The 22319-nt window shown below is 37.3% G+C and overlaps 1 protein-coding gene across 1 annotated transcript in view; it reads left to right on the plus strand.

Annotated features, from left to right (window-relative positions):
- Window positions 1-2247: 2247 nt before the first annotated feature.
- The window catches only part of LOC107311710 (vesicular inhibitory amino acid transporter-like), a 32537-nt gene continuing 12465 nt past the window's right edge, over window positions 2248-22319 (plus strand). Inside the window, exons 1-3 of the mRNA XM_085542515.1 lie at window positions 2248-2420; window positions 2562-2709; window positions 12231-12467. Of these exons, the coding sequence (XP_085398641.1) occupies window positions 2248-2420; window positions 2562-2709; window positions 12231-12467 (558 nt within the window). The remainder of the gene's footprint in view (window positions 2421-2561; window positions 2710-12230; window positions 12468-22319) is intronic.

A 22319-nucleotide genomic window follows, 5' to 3' on the forward strand; every position in this document is an offset into this window, starting at 1 on the left:
TTTCCTGAAGGAAACAGGAGACCTTGTTACCCAGGGTACTGAAAAGGTTGAGGTACTGAATGCCTTCTTTCCCTTAGTGTTTACCAGGAAGACTGGCCTTTGGGAATCCCAGGTCTCAGAGTCCAGGCTGAAAGACTGGATGAAGGAAGATGCACCTTGTACGGAAGAGGATCGGGTCAAGGAGTACTTGAGCAAATTGGATTTTCATAAGTTCATAGGCCTTGACAGAATGCACCAGTGAGAGTGAGTGTTGAGGAAACTGGCAGATATGATTGTGAGGCCACTCTATATCTTTGCCTGATCATGGCAACTGGGTCCAAGATTGAGGAAAGCAAATGTCACTCCTATCTTTAAGGATGGCAGAGTAGACCCAGGGGAACCACAGCCTGGTCAGCCTCACCTTGATTCCTGGGAAGGTGATCACCAGATTAATAGATAATATCTTCCTGGAACTCAATAAGGCCTTTGCCCCCAGTAAGGTACTCAGAGAAAAGCTATTGGGTAGAGTGTCCGGGGACACTTCAGCCTGGATGAGGCCCAGGGTAGACTTAATATGTGTTAAAATACCTGAAGGGAGACTGCAAAGATGATGGAGCCAGGCTATTATCAGTGGCACCCAGTGCTATAACAAGAAGCGCTGGGCAGAAATTGGAACAAAAGTTCTGCCTAAATGACACGGTATCAAAGAATGGCTTGGGTTGAAAGGTATCTTAAAAATTGCCTAGTTCTAACCCCTTTGCCATGCCAGTGGATGGCAGGGTAGACATTCACTAGCTCAAGTTGCCCTGGGTTCTACCCATTCTGGCCTTGAACATCTCCAGGGACAGAGTATCCACAACCTATTTCAATGTCTCAACAACCCCTGAGCAACCTATTTCAATGTCTCAACAACCCCTGAATAAAAAAAAAAATCATTCAAACATCTAGACCTCCACTCTTTTAGTTTTAAACCATTTTCCAATTGCTGTTTGACTGCATAAGTCACTCTCCTTACTGTTTATAAACTCCTTTTAAATACTGAAAGGCTGCAATGCCATCTTCCTTAAGCCTTTTCTAAGCTGAACAAGTCTGGCTCCTTTAATCTTGCCTCATAAGAGAGGTGCTCCAGCATTCTGATTATCTTTGAGGCTCTCCTCTGTACCTTCCTCATCAGTTCCACATTTTTCTGGTACTGGGCATCCCAGATCTGGATTCAGTACTCCAGATGAGGCCTCACAAGTGCTGAATAAAGGGAGACAATCACCTCCCTTGCCCTTCTTGCCACCCCTCTTTTGATGCAGCCCAGGACACAGCTGGGTTTCTGGGCTGCAAGAGCATACTGATGGCTCATTTCAAGCTTTTTGCCTGCCAGAACTCTCAGGTCCTTCCCTGCAGGGCTGTACTCCTGAGTTCTTTTCCCAGTCTGTACACATAATTGAGATTGCCCCAACCCAAATGAAGCACCTTGAAGCTTGATCAATCTGATAGCTATCAGCGAGTAGCTGGATAATGAGGGGAGAGCAGTGGATTCTGTGTAATGGCTTCAGAAAAGCATTTGTCACTGTCTTCCTCAATATCCTCATAGAGAAAATTAGGAAGTGTGGGATAGGTGAGTGGACAGTGAGGTGGACTAAGAACTGGCTGACTAGCAGAGTTCAGATGGTTGTGATCATAGAATTACCAAGGTTGTCAAAGATCTACAAGATCATCCAGTCCAACTGTTCACCTATCACCAGTAGTTCTCACTATACCATGTCTCTCACACAGTATTTAAATGTTACTTGAACACCTCCAGGGCCTGTGACTCCACTGCGTCCCTGGGCAGCCCATTCCAGCACATGACCACTCTTTCAGAAAAGTACTATTTCCTAACATCTCTCTTGAATCTCCCCTGGTGCAACTTGAGGCCAGCAGCACAGAGTCTAGTCGGAGGCCTGTAGCTAGCAATGATCCCCAGGGATCTGTATTTGGTCCAGTCTTGTTTTCATAAATGACTTGGATGAAGGGGTAGAATGCGCCCTCAGCAAATTTACTGAAGATACAAAGTGGGGAGGAGTGGCTAACACACCAGAAAGCTGTGCTGCTATTCTGTGAGACAAATGGGCAGGCTGGGGAGCTGGTCAGAGAGGAACCTTACAAGGTTCAGCAAGTGCTGGTGTAGAGTTCTACACATAGGGAGTGATAACTGCATGCAATAGTACAAATTAGGGTCTGACCCACTGGAGAGTGGAGAACGACTAAGGTGTTTTGGTGAACAGCAGGTTCACCATGAACCAGCAATTTGCCCCTGTGGAAAAGAAGATCAATGGTATCCTGGGGAGTACTAAAATGAACTTGGCCAGCAGATCAAAGGATATTCTTCTCCTCCTCTACTCTGCCATGATGAAGACACATCTAGAGTACTGGGTTCAGTTTTGGGCTCTCCAGTTTGAAAGAGGCAGGTAATTCTACACAGTCTAGCAGAATAATGAGGAAAGGCTGAGAAACCTGTTACTGTACAAACTGGAAAAGGCTGAGGTAGGCTGATACTTATAAATATCTAGTGGGCAGGAGACAAATGGATGCGGCTGGGTTCTTTTCAGTGCTGCCCAGCAACAGAACAAGAGGCAATGGGCACAAGCTGGAATATGGAAAGTTCCATATGAACATGAGAAAAAACTTTTTTACCTTGAGGGTTACAAAGCACCCAAACAAGCTGACGAGAGAGGTTTTGGAGTCTCCTATGAACAGGTACTCAAAACCTGTCTGGGCACTTTCTTTTGTAACCTGCTGTAGGGAATCTGCTTTAGCAGAGAGGTTAACACAGGCAGTCTGCAGAGGTCCTTTCCAGTCCCTACAATTCTGTGATTCTTTGATTCTGTGATGAGCTAGAAATAACATGTTTGTTTGTTTGTTTTTCTCTCATAGGAATTGTTTAGATAAGAAATCCTTGGAGTTTAAAATCAAGTTAAATCTGTTTAAGTAGCAGATTGCAAGAGACTTTGGTCTGTAATAAACTAGGTCTGATTCATACGTGACCTATTTTAAAGTCATCCTGAAAAAGTAATTAATACCTGTCATTGCAAATAATTACTGATAGAAATATCAAATATTGAAAATATTAAGAAATTATGTATGTTGTTTAATCTAACAAATAATTAGCTAGATGTTTTACACAGCCACAAGAAGTTGTGTTGTGAACTTCCTGTGATCAAATCACTGTCACATTTCTTCATGTTTAATTAGCTAGTTCACTTAGAATATGCAGCAATATACTTTCTATTTTTTATCTATTTTTACTTTCATGGGAAAGTTATAATATAAAGGAACTTGGTAGCAAAGGATGAATTGCAGGAGTGGGCCATATGTGAGTTTCAGCAAACGAATTCACTGTAAGGAGGCTGTTATTTCCTTTCTCATTTCTACCTTCTACTGCTATACTCCTAATCTGATCAAATTAAAATTTATTCACTTCCCTCCTACAAATTTGCAGTCAGCAGCAACATATTGTGGAAACCCACCCTTCTTATAAGGCTTAAATATTTTATCATAATATGGACTAACACTAAACAGTAAAAAGTAACGTGCTTCTGACTTCAAGGGAATTCTTGATGAGGGTCTGCAATTTGGCAAGAATTGCTCAGTAATTCTGTGTTTAAAACATGAATAACTTCTTTATACACAAACATGCAACTAACAATAAGTCTATTGTATTGTTATTACAGTGTGTTGTAAGACAGCCTGTGCACCAGCTGTTCTTGTTTACAGCATGAGAAAACTCTGCTTCATCATAAAGGCTTATGTTTAAACAGAAAATGTTGCATATATTCTGCTCATGCTATAAGCATGTAGTTCTTGTGAACCATTATATGAACTAACTATAAAATTTGGTGATCACTTAGATTTAATTAGGTTGTGGTTGAACCAACCTTGATCTTTCATCTTGTATGCTCTGTATATATATCTATGCACAGATATGAATGTACACAAATTTAAATTAGAAAAATACATGTTTATTATTACACTTGTCTACTAAATAGGTAACAAGGTGCCATTATCACTATGTCAAATTAATTTATTTGGCTTAATTTACTGAGTTAATTTGTATCCTCTTCTGTTTTCTCCAAATCAGTCTGTTTTTAATCTAAAAGATTGTGTCAACATATGCAATATGTAGAGTGCCCTTCTATTTATGCAATGCTGATAATAAGCCACCACACAATTCCTCTTAAGTTCTCAGTAATGAAGTGCTGGCATGCCTCTGATTTTTCTCCACATGGTTTTAACGAAGAGCTTTTCAGTTTTACTGGTATATAATTAGAATATATGCACAAATTCCACTCTATTGCTTCAATGTAATTAAAGATCTTTCTTCAAGAAGAAAATTATAAAGCTTTTTAAGCAGAGAAAATCCTTGACTAAAAGCATTTTTATGCATGAATCAATCTTCTGAAATATTTCTGAAAACAATTAATAATGGTCCGTTTAAGAGAAACCATCTAAGTTTTTCAGTGTGGGAGAGGAGTTTCTCAATGTTGTCTTCTGCATAACTTTTATAACTGTCAGGAAATGCAGAATGTTCAGGCATTCTGCTCATGCAGAAGATAAAAACCCCCTTTTGTGATAATTAGTTTAAATAAATCTCTTGACAGTAGCATTATTTGTCTATCTGGATGCATTATACTCCAGTAAAGCATAGAACAGAAGACCCTCTCCTACTCAAAAAATAGACACTATTGGACTGTACAAGTAATACTAAGTTATTCCAACTTTGCTTCCTCTTTCAAAGGATGCCCTGAGTGCAACAGGGACAGCTAACAGACACAGCAACAGATACAATGCTCAGCTTCTTCTGTTGCAGTCACTGAAACATTGGAGCATAGCTATCAATGGCTACCAGCTGACAGGCAAGGATGGAAGGGAGGAAGCATTGCCTTCTACATCAACAAAGAAATGGTGTGAAGAGCTGTCCTTGAAGAATGACCATTAGCAAGCCAAAAGCTTACATGTGAGAGTTAAAGACAAAAAAAGTGGGAGCCTTGTACTTGATGCCCACTACAGGCTGCCTGTTGAAGCCTTTTTCCTTCAACTACAGGCAACATCACAAACAAAGGCTTTCATTCTGCTGGGGGAATTCAACCACCACTGGAAAAATATCACAGCAAGCTATGGACATTCCAGGAGGCTCCTGATTTATCCTGCATTGAGGATAAATTCCTGAGTCAAGTAATAGATGCCCTTCTGGGGAACTAGAACTGTTTGGTCACAGCTTGAACTAGTGGTTGATCCTTCTGGAAGCTATGCTAAGGCACATGGAGAAGAGGGAGGTGGCGTGGAACAGCTTGCATGGCTTCTCCAAAGGCGAGTCCTGCCTAACCAACTAACCAACTAAGTGACCTTCCTTGATGGCATAACCTCATCAACTGATGATGGAGGAGCTACTGATGTCAGCTATCTGCCGTCCTGAATGTCCTTTGATATGGTCCCCCACAACTTCTTTCTCTCTAAATTGAAAAGATAGGAATCTGATGGGTGGACTGTTTGATGCATAAGGGAATAGTTGCAAGGTCATACCCAGAGTGTGATGTTGAGTCACTCAGTGTCTGACTGGAGATCAGTGGGAGGTCATTCTCAGTGTGGAGCATTATGGAAAAAGTGTACAACATCCAAACTATGTAGGCCACTCTAAAAGTAATGTGTCTTATTTGCATGGAAACTGATACAAAGAGCACAATAATGCTTTGATAGAGCAAATTCTGAGCTAAAAATGCTATTTTTCAGTATCAATACCACTATTAACTATGTGTTTTCACCAGTGATGAACAGGTGACTGCATACCGTGCTTGTAAATATCTGCAGCAGCAGAGACATTCCACTGTCACCACTGCTGAAAGGCACCACCTTACAGCTCACATCCACTTTTTGGTCTCCATAAACATTCAGAAAGCACTGATGAATATCAGTGGGTACCTTTTCTTTTCCTCAGGGGGGAAGTCAATGACACACATTTGCTTCATCTGCTCTTCCATGTCAGAGGTCATTTGGTCAGACTGCCCTTCCTGCAGCGATCTGTTGCATTGCCATGCAACAACATTACACAATGTAATGAAATGTTGGTCGGAAGGTTCAATTGCACTTGTCATACAACCAACTTCTGCCTCTGATGTCACAGGCCAATATAAGGAGACTCCTTTTGGAGCAGTCCTCATATAGATTGAAATGATCATCATGAATTTCCTACTACCTGCAAGCCTATAATTTGAGACTTTTAATCTTCTACCCTTCTAAATCAACGAGATTTCAAATCCTGGCATTACATCTTGATTAAAAAAGTTTTAATGCTCTTTTTTTTAGTAATCTTTGAAAACTGAGTTGTTTGTATTTGCTTTTTTTTTTTTTTTTGCTTAAATTATTTTTTTTTTGCTTATTATTATTTTTTTTTTAAGATTTGTAAGGTGAAAATAGTACAAAAATGGTAATAATACAAGAAGGATGGTGCTAAATATCCAAAAGGTTATATATAGTAAATACTCACCAGTATAGAAGTCTTCAGTCTGGTGGAAAACACTGAGGCAACCTCCACAAAGAGCAATCTCCAAGAGATGCTACCGTAGTGGTGGTCAGCCCTTGAATGAAGTCTAGAAGAGGTGGAGTCAAGCTCCACCCCTTCCGGGAGCACAGATGAATTACCCTCATCTGTGCTCCCACAGCTGACCCAACACTTGCCTCAGCTGATTAATCAAAGATTCAGGCTGTGATTACCATTTACCCATACAAGATTACATTAAATCAGCAGGACCTGTTGATTCTCTCAAGGATAGAGAAGCATTGCAGAAAGATCTTTATAAACTGGGGGGCCGGGCAATTACCAGGAACATGAAGTTTAACAAGAGTAAGTACCAGATTCTGCACTTGGAATGAGGGAACCCCTTACATACATACAGAAACAAGGGGATGAGAAGAACAGTAGCCACACAGAAAGAGATCTCAGGCTTCTGGTTGAGAAGCTGAATCAAGTCAGCAGTGTGCCCTGACAGCCAAAGGAACCAATTAGAGTGCATCAGGCCCAGCACTGCCCCTTGACAAAGGAAGGAGTTATCCCACTCTGCTCTGCACTGATGCAGCTTTACCTTGAGAACTGGATTCAGATTTGACTGCCACAATGTAAGAAGGACACAGAAATATTAGAGAGCCTCCAAAAGTAACAAAGATGGTGAACTGTTCAGAAGGCAAAATGTGTAAGTAGTGGCTGGAGTCCCTTGGTTTGTTCAGCTCAGAGAAGAGGAAGCTGAACAAAGAACTCATGATGGCTCAGATCTCATCATGAGGAAGTGGAGGGGTAGCACTGAACTCTGCTCTCTGGTGACAGAGGTAGGACCTGAGGAAGCAGCAAGGAGAGGTCAAGTTGGAGATTAGGAAAAGGTTCTTCATCAGAGCTGAGCACTGGAGCAGGCTCCTCGAGGTGCTGGTCATGGCCCCATACTGCTGGAGTTCAAGAAGTGTTTAGACACTTCTCTCAGACATGGGGTTTGAATGTTGGGTAGTCCTGTGTGGAGCCAGGAGTTGAATTCAATTATTCCTGTGGTTCCCTTCCAACTTGCATTCTATGATATTTATGTACCTGAACCGACGTACAGAAATTATCAGCAAAATTGCCAAAAATCTTCATTGATTTGAATGCCAAATTTAATCAGTATCTGGTAGAAACACTGCAAGGATCTACGCAGCAGCAGTAGTTATTTGCAGAATGAAGTGGGCATTAAAAAATATATGCACTGGGTTTCATCTCATCTGCCTTCATATGGGTTCTGTACAGATATTTATTCACAAGTAAGCAGGTGATACTGGATTTCCCTTATGGTGAGGGGGGAAAATAGTAAATTTCATGACACTGATCTGTGGCAGCTGATCTGCCTCAGATACTAGCTTTAAACTTAGATAAGCCATTTGCTAGAATTACATTTCTTATTTTGCTAGGTACATGAAAGGGACCTGAAGTTGTAGCTCAGAATGCACTACAATTAACTGATATTAACACCTACCTCTAGCACTAGCATCTTCTGTGATCTTCATTTGAAGACCATGCATACATTCTGTAAGGGCCATCCCTGTAATGTGTTTGAATAACTGCTCTTGATGAAATGATGAATTTTCTTTCTTTTTTCCCTCAATATTCTTACATTTGTGTACTCACAAATTATAATACTTTGTCCAGCATAATGTCTATAACTGTGAAAATTGCCAGAATCTCTTTCCCTCAACTGCAACAAAAATAAACAATAAACATACACCAAATTTGAGATTGTAAAAAAATGACTGACCACTCAGGTATTAGAGATATTTGATGTTTTTGTTGTACATAAACAAATAAAATATTATTATTATAACATCCTGACCTGGACCACTTGGCTGTTCCAGTTTCCTTTCTGTCTCTGTGCTTTCTCTTATTCATTTTCTCTCACTTATACCATCCAGATGTGTATCTCTCACAGTCCTCTACTGTATTGTCTTATTTATCTGCACTACTAGTAAATTAAATACTTTCCTGTCCCTTGGACTTTGAACATCTTTATACTCATTCTCTGATTAAAATCATCTCTTACAAATTCTGGCCAAGAATCAAGATCATTCAAAGAACTTCCCAGTATGAGTGTTGTTAACAACTCCATTAATTTCTCCCTGTTTTAAATTGTTTTCTGTCAGGATTAGAGTTTGGCTTCTTAGGTAAGGAACTTCATCCTTTGTGTATTTGTAAAATGGCATACATATTTACAGTCATACATTTCTGAAGTCCTGTATACATGAAAATCATAGTATGACCCTGTCTGCATAAACATTTTGAGTATGAAGTTAAAGATTTGTTATAAAAATATGCATAGAGTAAGCAACACAGAAATGTTATAAAAACATATAAATAAATCTAAGTTTATACCAAACAAGCCTATTCATAAATATACAGTCAACAACTAAAATTATCTTTCATTGTATGCTATGCACAATCTGTATCAACTTTCCAAATTTGTGTAATTGGCAGAAACACCTGGATAAAATGAATTCAGATCAGAAATCTGAGCACTGGTAAGAAGTACCAGTTGCAATTATGAAAAATGTTGCAAATGTTTATATTAGAGAACCATAGTACCAAAATTGAAATCCTTATTTCACTACCAAAAAAATTTACTCACTTTATTCACCTCAGTCACTATGAATAAAGCAAAGGATTGACAAATAGTCTGTGACACTCCTTCTAGAGATGTTTATCAAAATGGTGTATATTTTTAATTTTGCACTTTAATCTCTTTTTTAGTTTGGAGTCATTCGGGCACTACGGAGTGATAGGCTGATACTATGGAAAAGAAAACCTCTTTACCAAAAAAGAATCCTATTGATCTCGTTTTGGGGAATGGGGCGGCCAGTATGTACCTCAACTGCACAACATTGGTAATCAGCACTCCTCTCCATCATACATCTTTAGGGTTCTGTGAGAATGTGTCACTTATCTATCTTTCCTAAATCCAAAATTTGCATGCTCTTAGAGCCAGGTTTACCCATGGATCTAGTGCATTGTCATGCAAAAGCCTGAAAAAATCCTACAGGTGTGAAGTAACTCAGTCAGTAATAGTAGCGTACAACCTTCATGCAGGCATTTATTCTAGAGAAAAAGAAATGACATATCTAGAAGTGCTCTATTTGGCCAGCTAGTCTTCTGACTAAGAATGGTGAATCTTTAACAAACTTATTTTATTTCTGAAGACAGATCTTCATCGTTTCAAAAGAGTATGCTAAGCAGCCATGATTCATCCTTGTACTTGAAACAAACCTGTGTCCCATAGCTAAGATGAGGCTATAAGGAAGAGATAGGATTGACTGTCTCATAAAATGATCTGTAACTGCACATCTGTCTAAAATAAAAGCAAATGGAATTATGAAACTACACTGACCCACTTTTCATTGCTGTTCTGAAACATTGTCCTTGAAAGGCAATGGAAAACTGGAAGGTATTAGAGTCAAATAGATTCTAAAAAATAAAAAAATTAAAAAAAATTTTTTTTAAATGTCCAAGGCAATTGTCAGTCCTGAAGAGCTTATTCTTGACAGCATAAAGTCATACTGTGATCCCTCTGACCAAGAAGTATATCATTTACGTGCCTATCCAACAATCCTTCCTGTTCCCGAAGTCCAGTCCTACCAAGCTTCTGAATCACAGCAATAGTCTGCTCCTCTAGGTGGAGAAAATTTTAAACATGTTTCAGGTACTGAAATAGAAATATATAAATAGCTGACAAAGACAGTGACGACTGTATTCTACCACAAATCATGAAGTTTTTAGCCCAAAACAGATAATAGGTTTAATGAAGCTTATAATAGTAGCTTGAGTGTATGAAGAACATGTTAAGAAAGAATGACTAGCATAAGTAATGAATGGGAAAAACAAAGAATGAAGCTACACTTTGACTGAGTCTAGTCCTTAGTTACTGCTTTTACTGTTTGATTTTTCTGGATGCCCTGTAAGTAGCAGGAGTATTCAGTTTCCTGCAGTCACATAAGCAGCACTTTTTTATGCAATAATAAAACAAGATTTGATACATCTTCCTTTGCTCATTACTTATGTCAGTGAAACATCCAATAGATATACACCAATGTAACTAATTAAGAGCATAATTTGTCCTACTGACTGCAAAAGTAAAAGCTGCAGGTAACATACACAATGGATGCCTAGTAGAGAAAGAAGGAGAACAGATTCCCAAACTGCCAAGCATCTGTCTGTCATTTCTTGTTAAACTGTAAACCTCTTGTAAAGAGGCTGTCTCTTACTGTTTGATTTTAGAGCATCTTAATTCAAAGGAATCTCGATTTTAGCTAAGATGTCTAACTAGTATTATAAATAATAATAAATATTGTACAATAGTAATCTGTAATGTTCTGTGATACATTGTATGTTGGAGACTAATAAGGGTATTTCATTGAAACTGATAGTTCCAACAGTACACCAAGCCCAAGAGAGCTAAAATAAATATTTTAATTAAAAATCAGGTATTTCTGGAAACTTATAAACTTGCTTTTTTTTATTTGGCATTTGGATACTTAATTTTGGAAATGGATGAGAACTGAGAAGTTCTACTAAGTTCGTAGTTTACATTTATCTGGCAGAGAAGTTATCAATTTGGTGTTCTCTATTTCTCAATGAAATTTCTTCAGAGAATTCAGGTAATTAGAACTACAAGAAAGGTAATGCTTGTGCAAACAAGGACTATACTTCATCTCATGTGGTCAAATTTGGACATTGTATAAGCAAATAGTTTTTTCCAGCATGACTGTTGTCCTAGATATTCCATTTTTAATGTAGAAATACTGCTGTTAAAACTTAGTGTTTTTATTAAAGAAATAAAGTGGAAAGAGAAACATGAGGCAGGCTTGGAAAACATCAAAAGGAAATAATTCTACAACTGTGTAACCTTTCCTTCACAAATTCCTTCCAAGGAAGGACAGGGATATTAAGGTAAATAGTACTTTTAGGATTTCATAGCAGGAATAATCATAATTATCACATTCCTACAGTAAGTATATAATCACAGCTCTGTGTCGTCCCCCTGTCACCTGCAATTGTGAATTAACTATAGTTATGAGCAAGCTATGTTTTTTTTTTTTTTCTTGCAACTTTGAGCTTTTTAAAGAACATTTTTAAAGTTCTACTGACCTCTGTAGACACTGAAACATAGAAGTGTTCTTACACTGAGAGAAGTGAGCTTGTTTACGTGCATTTACCTTGCAGTCAGTCCATCAAATCTAGGTTTTAATGAAGCATTTCTCTTCCTTTCAGCAGAACTATTTATTTGTATTAGAAACATGCATAATTTCCAGAATGAGATTCTTGCAGCCACCTGTAGATGCTTCATGAATGACTGACTGATGTATGTAGATAAAACAGGTAGAAGGAAAAAGGATTTGAATTTTAAATTGTGGCTTGCAAACTATTAAATCTCACAGCAGACCTTTCTGGGCAGTACACTGAAGACGCTGAAGATATTTCGTTAGCTGTCTTTTGAAACTGGAATAAATAAATGAACTAAGGACAACAAACTTTGTTAATCATAACTACAATACCAGTGCTAACCTAGCAATAGGATTAATGATGTACAGCTGCTGATCAACATTAAGAGAAGTCAAGAAAGATTTTATTTTAATATTTGCTATTAAAGATGGCTCGCCTGAAGCAGACTTTTTCATCTCTTTTCACCTGCTTTAGGGAAACACCATCTTTCCTTTTGCAGATGATAAGATGGGACAGTTGCCTAGACACTGATGAAGAAAATGTGAATTTTGCTAGGAGAGATGAACTAAACAAGGTTCACAGTGAGGAGAGAGATAAGCCAGATGGACTCCTGAACTTTGAGCTTGACGTTTGCCACCAGGATCAAGGATATGAGACCCCAGCTCCACTGCCACAGGCCCAGGTGAAACTGCTCTCCAGCTGGGAAGCAGGATGGAATGTAACCAATGCTATTCAGGTAAACTCCTACTGCCCTACTCATTACAACTATCATTTTCAAAATCTGGTCACCATTCAGCCTGTTTTTTTTGTTTTTTTGTTTTGTTTTGTTTTCTTTTGTTTGTTTGTTTGTTTTAAACCTACCATCATTCTGCAATATTCTGAACGATCTGTGAATTTATTAGTAATATATTTCAACCTTCCTGCATAAGATTAACACTGTAAAAACATTGCTCCAAAGGGAATTAAAAAGGACAGGGATGTTTCTTAAAGTTTCTGAAATATTTAAACTAGTAGAAAATGAAAAGGTGGTGACTGCATCTGTTTTAAAAGTACGTAAATTTTGGTAAGTAAATTTTTGGTAAGTATATTTTAATTCAATTACAGAGAAGTATGAGAAATATGAAATAAATACCTCCTAGAATCAGGACAGTAAGAGTTAGACTGAGGTCAAATATTTTCTGATTTGTAATTTACACTAGATATGAACTGGAGCACGAAACATACTGTGATAATACTTTTCAGTGTTAAAGAAAATAGTTAAGTTGGAAAGACTTAAGGGATCTGGTCTTAGCATTTTCTGTGGAGTCCAAGTCCTTTTTCTGTGCCCTTAAATTTAGCATTAAATGTTTTAGATTCTTTTTCTCACACTTCATGATTCATTTCCTTACAAAATTCAATCATTACAACTGAATTTGTGTCTGACATGGTAATAAGAAAGTGGTACCCACAGACACATCTAGTCCCAGTAACTGTTTGACTCTTTTATAGCACTCCAATTATACAAAAATAATCCTTCCAATGTCACATAAGTCTGTGCTAATGCTGATGAATGTTTGTTTATGTGTGCAGTTCATCCCTAAGCTCTGCAAAGGAGTAAAAGAAAAAGGACATATTTTAACCTTGCTGCATTTTCAAACGTGAGCACCACCACACGAGAGTCAATGTAATAACATTTAGGGCACAGCATCATATCATACTCAGAAGGGATTTGGCTGTGAATAGAGGTCCTAAAATTGCCAAATTACTTTTTTGTAACACTTTTTCTCTTCAATATCTCTCCTCACCATCTTGTCAGGGTGGGAGCCTGGGATGAGAGCCCATTGATATCACTGTGAGTTTTGCCTTTGATTTAACCTAAGCCAAGATTTCATTCTGGAACTCAGTTTTGTCAATATTTGCCATATGACCTTTAAACAAGTCACATTCTCTCTCTCCCACTCACTGTTTTTCCTTGTGAAAAACAAAAGCAATAATGTCTCTGTACTACATCAAATTACCTAAAATATCTCGATGTCTTTATGTAGACAATTACTAATAATCATTAATATTATGTCTTCCAGCTCAAAAATAGATCTGTTACATAGAAATGTCCATTTAAAAACAGGAGAAATTCAAGCTAACTTACCCATTCACATCAGTAACTATGGTCTGAGCTAAAACTTTCAGCATTGTAAGCTTTGCACATTGCTCATTAGAAATCATAATAAAAAGAGAAGGCAGATACTACTGTACTGAGCTTTCCTTCTAAAGCAGATGGCAAAACCTGGGAGCTACAGTTCATCTAAAAGAATTAACAAAATATTCTAATGATGCAACTCAGTGCTGAGTACATATGGGAGCACATATGTGCATGTGCATGCACTTTTCCTATTTCCCAGTACCTTGGCATCCCATTTAGGCAAAACAGCAGAGAAGGGAAAGGGGAAAGGTAGAGGAGAAGAGAATATTAGTTGGGCATCTGTGAGGAAAAAAATAACAGTTTGAAGAGATTTCTGTAAATAGCTTAGTAGAGAAGATTAGAATTACCTGAATAATAATTAAAGTAATCCAAACATTCTTGGCTGGTGAAAGCAATCTGTGCCAAAAGGACAGTGGTTTTTGCCCTGCCCAGAGGAAAGGGCAGAAGTGTTTTGCATGACAATTAGAGATAAATATTTAAGCAGAATTTGGAGGTGTTTTAATTAGATATTCCAGTGGATGCTGTTAGTCTAGAAGTGAAAATATTTTCTGAAATTACTTTCATATTTATAATGAGAATAAGTACTGCTTTGGTCCCCAAAATTAAATAGAAGTGCTTTCTTAGATTGTTTAAAATGCAAATGTTTTCAATCAATGACATAGTTTTTGTTTGTTTGTTTGTTTTTTAATTTCAACTGAAGAATTGTGCAGCTTTGATGACAATGCTGTTTATGTAAATGATTGCTTTTAAAGTTTCCAGGGAAACACGTTTCATACTCTAACACTGCACAGGCAAATGAAAATCTATATCCAGTTAATCTGGGTAACGACAGAGACCATAAACCTGAGTTAATTTGAATGGGAAAATGAACAGTATAATCTGTCAGAGTGATGCAAGTGGTATTTGTGTAGAGCAGTAAAAGGCCAAAAAATTTTGTACTAACTTGTACAGTACCTCTGGATATATGAGCAAAGCAACAGTAGGAAGAAAAAAAAAAAAACAGTTAAATTCTAATGTTATAGCCTTTCATAGCAGAACCAAAGTTCATGTTATTATGACTGTAATTTACATCACTGTAAGTCTACCTTGCCTTATTTGGTCTCAGCAGGAGAAGTAAGTTTAACAATTCAAAAACTCAGCCACCTTACCAGGCAATTCCAAAGTACAATTACATTCAGTTCCATGTTGCTTGTATAGTCTTTAAAAGGCAGTGTAGGATAAGCACACATTTCTTTCCTTCATATTTGGTGAAATGTTGGTTCTGTATCAAATCATACTGAAGGTGTATTTTGATTCAGTGTGTGCTTCTTCACCGGCAGTGAGCAAGAGCTGGCTTGCCATGCTCATAAATATCTGAAGCAGTGAAGGTGACCTGCTGTTTCATACTTATTGTGATGGCATCATTGCTGAAATGCACCACCCACTGCCTCACTGTGCTCACGCCCACTGTTTGGTCTCCATAACTGTTCAGCAAGTGTTGACAAATGTCAATGAGTGCCATTTTTAATGCAGGGAGGAATTCAATGACACACTTTGTCCATACTTTCATATCAGATGCCAGTTTTTCAGATTACCTCTCTGCTGCTGTCTGTCATACAGCAATGGAATATTGAGAAGATGGTTCAGCATCTACTGTAATACCACCAGCATCTGCCTCCAACATTGTGAGCCAGCATTACTTACAGGGAAGCACTCATAATTATACACTCTGTATAGTACATTTGCTTAGAAAGGACTCAACACTTCAATATTCACCAAAGAAAGTTTCTCTCTGTATTTCTTTCAAGCTGTGCCATTATAGACTCATTTCCAAATTGGGTTCTAATCTGGTTTATATTTATTTATGTGAGATATAATGTTTACTTTAGAATATCAGATAGTTCATATTTATTTCTCCATGGTGATTCCTCTGAGTTATCTACCTTCATATCCCTAATATTGACTAAATCTGCAGAGATCTTATTATCAACAAGTCATAGTCATAGGTATAAAACAGAATGACACCAAAACAGAATTAATAAACATGTCCCTAAAGATATAAAGGTGAATCTCTTTTAAAGGTGCCTAAACACACCTCCCATCAAGCTCTACTGACAATATGAGTATCTTCTAAGTATAGGGATGTACACTCTTATGTGTTTAGAAAGCTAAACAGATGCTTAGATCTTGATTTTAAATGATTATTTTCCAGAATTGGGAACAAGAGTCAACTCCGACTGTTGTCCAGGGCAGGAACTTCCTTGAAGCTAAAGTCATACTCCGCAATACATTATAGACTTCTGAGTGAAACAGTCTGCTTTATTTCATCAAAGGATTGTACTGAGAATTAAAGGGAGATGCCTGATGCTGGTATCTAATCTAGGAACAGCAAGTATTTCAAGTTTCTAAATAGAGCTAGTCAAAAAGTGACAGCAAAAGCAAAATTTCAAGACTATATGTCTACGTGATGCACATAAAAATGCCAGTGTATAAAATTTTAGCTAAAATGCACCTGCAGCACTGGATAAATTTATTCTTCATGTGTTTGCAATCTCAAACTCGCATGGCTGCAACTAGAGATCAAAAAAATCTTAGAACATAGTGAGGGCCATCTAAATTTAAATACATTTTTCCTTTGATAGAACGTCATCATTATGAAATGCAGAATATAAGATGCATTTTAGGGAAGAAGACTGTAACTAATGTTTACACCTTGGTTTTCTCTTTGTGAGGGAGAAGGAAGGAGGGAATGAGATCTGGACATGTCACTTCTTAATGTAACCTTTCATATTCAACCTGTTGTTCATATAATCTTTCATATTCAAATTTAGCTCAGAACCTGCAGCATAGTTCCTTACTTTCATTATTCACATAGCATGGAGGAAGCTGAATACAGTATACATATTCTCTCTTGTGTCAGCTCTACTTTTTTTTTTTTTTCACAAAAATGCAAATATATTTCAGCAACAAGATTATATCTACCTCACAGAAATCTCCTGATTTGACATGTAAAGATTGTGCAGTAACTGCCATTCCCATAAATCTAATCAGAGAATATTCTGTATCATCCAGCTTTTCCCTTGGTCAGCTGTAAACACTAGAAATGAAGAATGAAGAAAGAAATGAAGAAATGAAGAAAACACTAGAATGAGAACAGGACTCTTAAACTTTTCCTTGTTGGATTGTTCTCATGTGATTTAAGTTGCTGTTTTGTTGCTTTTGCATTTTATGTTGTTTGTCACATCACTTGGGCAATGAACAGATGGAGGGAGCATTGAATGGATTTACATCAGCGTATTCTACCATAACTACTATGGAAATTATAGGAACGGTGAATCGGTTTTCCATAGTCCTTTCGTGTCAGATTTGCAATTAGGAGCTGTTGTATAGAATAAATAGTCCAAAAATTATTTCTTGGACATATAGATGATTCCCAAATATGGACCCTTGCTTCACAAAGCACTATACTACCTGTTAAAAATTTGGCTTTAAAAAATATGCCAAAAAGGCATATTAAAAATCTTTACCTGTTAATGCAGTCTTTAGATTATGCTTGACTATACCATGGGCACAAAATTCCACTACCTACTAGTTGAGTAACAGAAGAGTTAAAGGAGTTCTGCTTCTCTCTCTCTCTCTTTTTTCCCCTTACATTTCCCCCTTCATAAATGTCTCTAATAGCCTTAATAGGTTGGCTATAACCAATATACAGTAATCTATAATTTATGATGTTGATAAGCTATAAGGTAATTAGCATATATTTCAGATGAAAGGGAGACATTCTAAAGTATAGTTCTCAACACATATTTGAAGTTTAACAGGCAAACTCAACCTTAAATGTGAATATCCTGGTAACACTGGGTGTCAGACAGATTTATTTAGAAATGTTTACTCTTAACTGATATCTTTAATCTCTTTAACTGATTTCTACCTGAGTCTTAGTGACATAGCTAGCATCACATCATTTTGATAACAGTAGTCAGAAGCACTGCCGCGCCTAAATAAATTCAAATTGTTATGCTCAGAACATTGAATTATAACCTCAGATTTCAAAAAGCTATTTATTTGATGCTTTATTTTTAGCAGTGTCAAATGTTTATCATTTCCAGTCATGTCAACTGAAGCCTAGCATCTCTAAAATCTATCTATTTCATGCCTAAATTTCAGAGCCATAGTATTGTAGGTAACTATTCTTAGAAGTAGTAGCTAAGCTACTGTAATGTTCAATATACTTAACCTGATTTTTTTTTATGTTCAGCTGACACTGTCTTCTGAAGCCTTTTCTGCTCTTTTCCACATACATCTTTCAAAGGTACCTCATATGTGGCCAATGGGTTCAGCTGCAACCTGTTCTGGTATTGATGGAGGGGGCTGCAGTTGGCTGTGTGCAGCACCATCCTTCCCACAGAGCTCTCTTGCTACCTAACACCTGGAAACAGAAACCCAATATCAGCAGTGAAGCACAATGGCCTTACTGGTGCATCGATCTAAATGCTTCATGCCTGTGCAAAAAAAGCAGTTTTGTCACTGATCCATGTGCATTTCAGGACAGAGGAGAAAAGTATGCAGGCAGAGCTGAATATTTGAAGTCTGATTTTTCAACCACCTTTGTAACTCATTTTTCAGTAAAGCCTATGAATAGAGCTATTACGGTCCAGTGTTAACCTGGCATTTTAATCAGATTTTAAGATGTGAAAAACAGATCATGATCAATCAAAATATCTCTGCACTACGCATTCGTTAGATTGTCTGACCTGCAGGGACAGCTACTGCCTTCTGAGCTGTAAGTGCTAGCACTCCAAGGAAGTGATTTATGAGGGGTGGGAGCTGGTAGGCTGTTTTTGGCTTTGGTATCTCCCACTTTCTCCCTTTGACCCCTTTCCTCCCACTCCACAAGGAGAGTGAGCTCCCTGCTGCTCTGAAGGGCTCAGGTATTACAGGTCCCAGTTTGAACTGCAGTAGAATAACTGGAAGAGACCAGCTCAGCTCTTCTCCTTATAGCCTTGCTCTCCAGCCAGAAATAGCACGAAATTTCAGTTTAATTGAAATTTGCTAAATGTTTTGACATGATGCCAATTTTAACTTGCAGGCAGTCACTCTGAGAAGGGGCACCAGTATTTCTACTATTTTATATTTCAGCTCAGGAACAGTTACATGAATGAAGTGAAAGCACATATTCACCTGAGAGCTTTAATCTTTGACAGTCTTCAAAGGCCAACTGCTACCAGTGGTGTTGCTAGAGCTCGACAGACAACCTGCCAAGTGTCAGAGGTGTAATTTACTTTCACATTTACATATACTTGCAAAAAAAAGTTTGTCAGTGAATATTTCTCCCGTGACATATATAGAATAAATGTTACTTGTGAGTAACACTTTGAAAACCTGAACATTGTGTTTCCCTCTAGACCTCTTTATCTTTACTTTCTTCATTAGGAAACCTTCAAGCCGTGCAGGAGATGGCCTGCTCCAGAGGTGTTAATGCCTAAAAAAACTTTTGCTTCAAGTGATACTGAGTGCACACATACTAAATAACTCCAGCATGCATTTTTCATTGCATTTATTATTATTATTATTATTTATTGTAAGGAAAACTTCATTTATAAACTATTTATACAACTTTTCAATCAAACAAGCTACACATGTTTTCCTTAGCAATCTACCATTTACCTTTCTGCATCTACTGACTGATTTCAGTTCTTCCAGTTAAAATTAAGACCTACGTTTTCAAATAAAACCCACATTGCCTTTTACAATTACTTACCAGCCTGCTATGGCTGATATATTGTGTACACTCATGCCTTTTAATATGTTCTCACACATGTCACTGACTAGTTATCCTTGATGGAAAATAACATCAAAAATCCTGCCGTCTAACTTCTTTAGCCTGTGAGATGCACAACCTCAGAGAATTTACTTGCTTTAATACACAGCATTTACACATATAATTCCTTCCAAGATAACATTCCTTCTGAGACAGGAATAGCATAATGATAGCTGATAAAACTGCAAATATTTTGCCAGATATAAGTCTGAACTTAATTTTCATTAGCATTTTTTTCAGCAAGAAGCTGAAAAGCCGTAAGTTTTGTCAAAGAATAAATTTAGGACAAAATCAACATCTATAGGTATTAGAATTTAATATTAAAAATAAAGGACTTCTGAATAATTATAATGTACTGACAGAATCAGAAATAGTAATGTTTCTGTAGCTGACTTTCCAAATGGCAAAGCTTGTTCCTCACAATCCATGGATGGTTAATCTACCATTTACTTCAGTCTGTATGATTCCTGACAATGGGAGATTCACTGATATGGCACAAGCTTTGTCTGAATGAGTAAATTGAGCTATTTGAGAATATAAAAAGCCATAAACACTGATTACACACAGTACTGAAAATGATATATTGTACTCTAGTTTTAACATTGTTAGCTGTATAAAAGCACAATAGAAAATAATGCCTTCCATTTGCATCTATTCTCCCTCTTCCCCCCCCTACACACCATGTTTCTTGGATGAAAACGTATCTCTGTATTCTTGGCCAATGGTAGTATCTTTGCCATATGTACAATACTGTATTCACCAAATAGCTAACAAAGAAAAAAATATATGAATTAATTTAATATTTACTTCTCAAAACTGTAAATACATGAGTCAAAGTGAGGAAATACTCACTTCAACTTATAGACACATATCCCACTATCTGTTTCTTTTTGTCTCATTCAATTTCTTGAACTGAAACAAATAACAGCACTAAGAGATTATCTTTTGTAAGTACCTAGAACAAAAATAATTTGGTTGCTTGATGATATTAGATAGCTTCAGCTTTTGTCTTGGCCACCCATAGGTGTTTTCATTTATGGTTTCTTTCACGGCTCAGCTTTCCTCTGGTAGTATAGTAGCATAATGCAAGAGATATAAGATATATGTATATCTTATATACATGCATATACATGCCAGTATATACATATAATGACTGCTAATTCCCTCATTTAACTGTTTACATCATATTCAGGAGTTGGCACTGAAATCTATACTGTCTCACCACATTTTAAAGAAGTTCTATTGTCTCTTTTGCTGCATCAAATCTCGAACTCCAAATGACATTTCCTCAGTCACCTTCCCTTAAGGGTCTTAAAAATCTTCCAAGCTTTAATTAGGATCTAGAGGTTTAAAATGAGTTTTCCCCTCCTGCTCTTGCTGATTTTGTTTGCCTGCTGACTTTTTCACTTTTGCTGGGAATCCAGTTTCTCTCAGTGCTTTTCCTTTTGTACTTTTTATTGTTGTCATCTCAAGTTAAAAATAAAATACCCAAAATATCTTCGCAAAACTGTAGGCTTTTCCTTTTGCCACTCAGATGGGATTTCAGACGCTCTTTGCTAATTCCTAAATTGTGAGGAGCTGCCGTTCCACCCCTGAAGGTTTCTTCTAATCAGTAAGGATAATTGTCTGCATAATTCATGCTTTCCCTCTAGCTTTCTACTGATTCTTGTCTTATACATACAGTTACTTATTTTACATATCAAGTCATTTTTTCTCACAGCTTCTTGCCTATCATATTCTCCTACCCCTTGTTGCTACCTGAAATAATTCACAACCTTGTATTGCAATATTTCTTAGGTTATATAACAACACTTCTCCTTGCCTCCACTGGTGCAGTCTTGTTCCTAAGCTGTCCAGCTCTTCCTTTGCTCTTCCCAGGCACCTCAGAATCTCACAGTCTTCACAAAAAAGTCCATCTCACTCTGTAGATGATATAGAAAGATAGGCACCTCTGGTGGAGCTTCATATATTCTAAAGTACTTACTCGTCGCTGTTGGAACAAGTAGTCCTTTTGTGATGTTTGCTTCTATCTACACTGTCCAGAGCTAATGGAGTCGTTTTACTTTTTGCTGTATTTACACGGGGGAAGTTAGGAAACTCATGCCTAACTGCATCACAAAGAAGGTAGATTTGCAATACATGTCTCTTCTGCTACTATGTATATTTATTCATTACATATCTGTTTTAGACAGTATTTGAGTAAGATAAATACAATTCATAGATGTTTAGAAGCACTCATTTCCTTGTGTACCAAAGAGAGTAAAGAAAAATTACTATAAAAACTTCAGTAAAGCACTGAATTCTCATGAAAACCCATGAACTTCACATCACCATAAACAAAGTCTTTCACCCAGATATTTGAATATAAATTAGATGAAAAGAACATAAATTAAATACAGTCTTAATCAAATGTCTCAAATATGAAATTGCTACAGCTTTTAGCACTGAAGAGTGAACAAAGAAACTCTGTGTAGACAAGAAGTTCCCCTGCTGTGTAAGAATAGTCTAGGTTGAAGAAAAAGAGAGAGATGAAGCCTTGGGCAATAATTATTAAGCTAATTTTGCTTTGCTAATGAAGTAGATGGTTGGGATAGATTATTTTAGTAGTC

The sequence above is a fragment of the Coturnix japonica genome, chromosome 3 (assembly GCF_054131305.1).
Source record: "Coturnix japonica strain WE chromosome 3, WE-NBRP24, whole genome shotgun sequence".
NCBI classification, from domain to species: domain Eukaryota; kingdom Metazoa; phylum Chordata; class Aves; order Galliformes; family Phasianidae; genus Coturnix; species Coturnix japonica.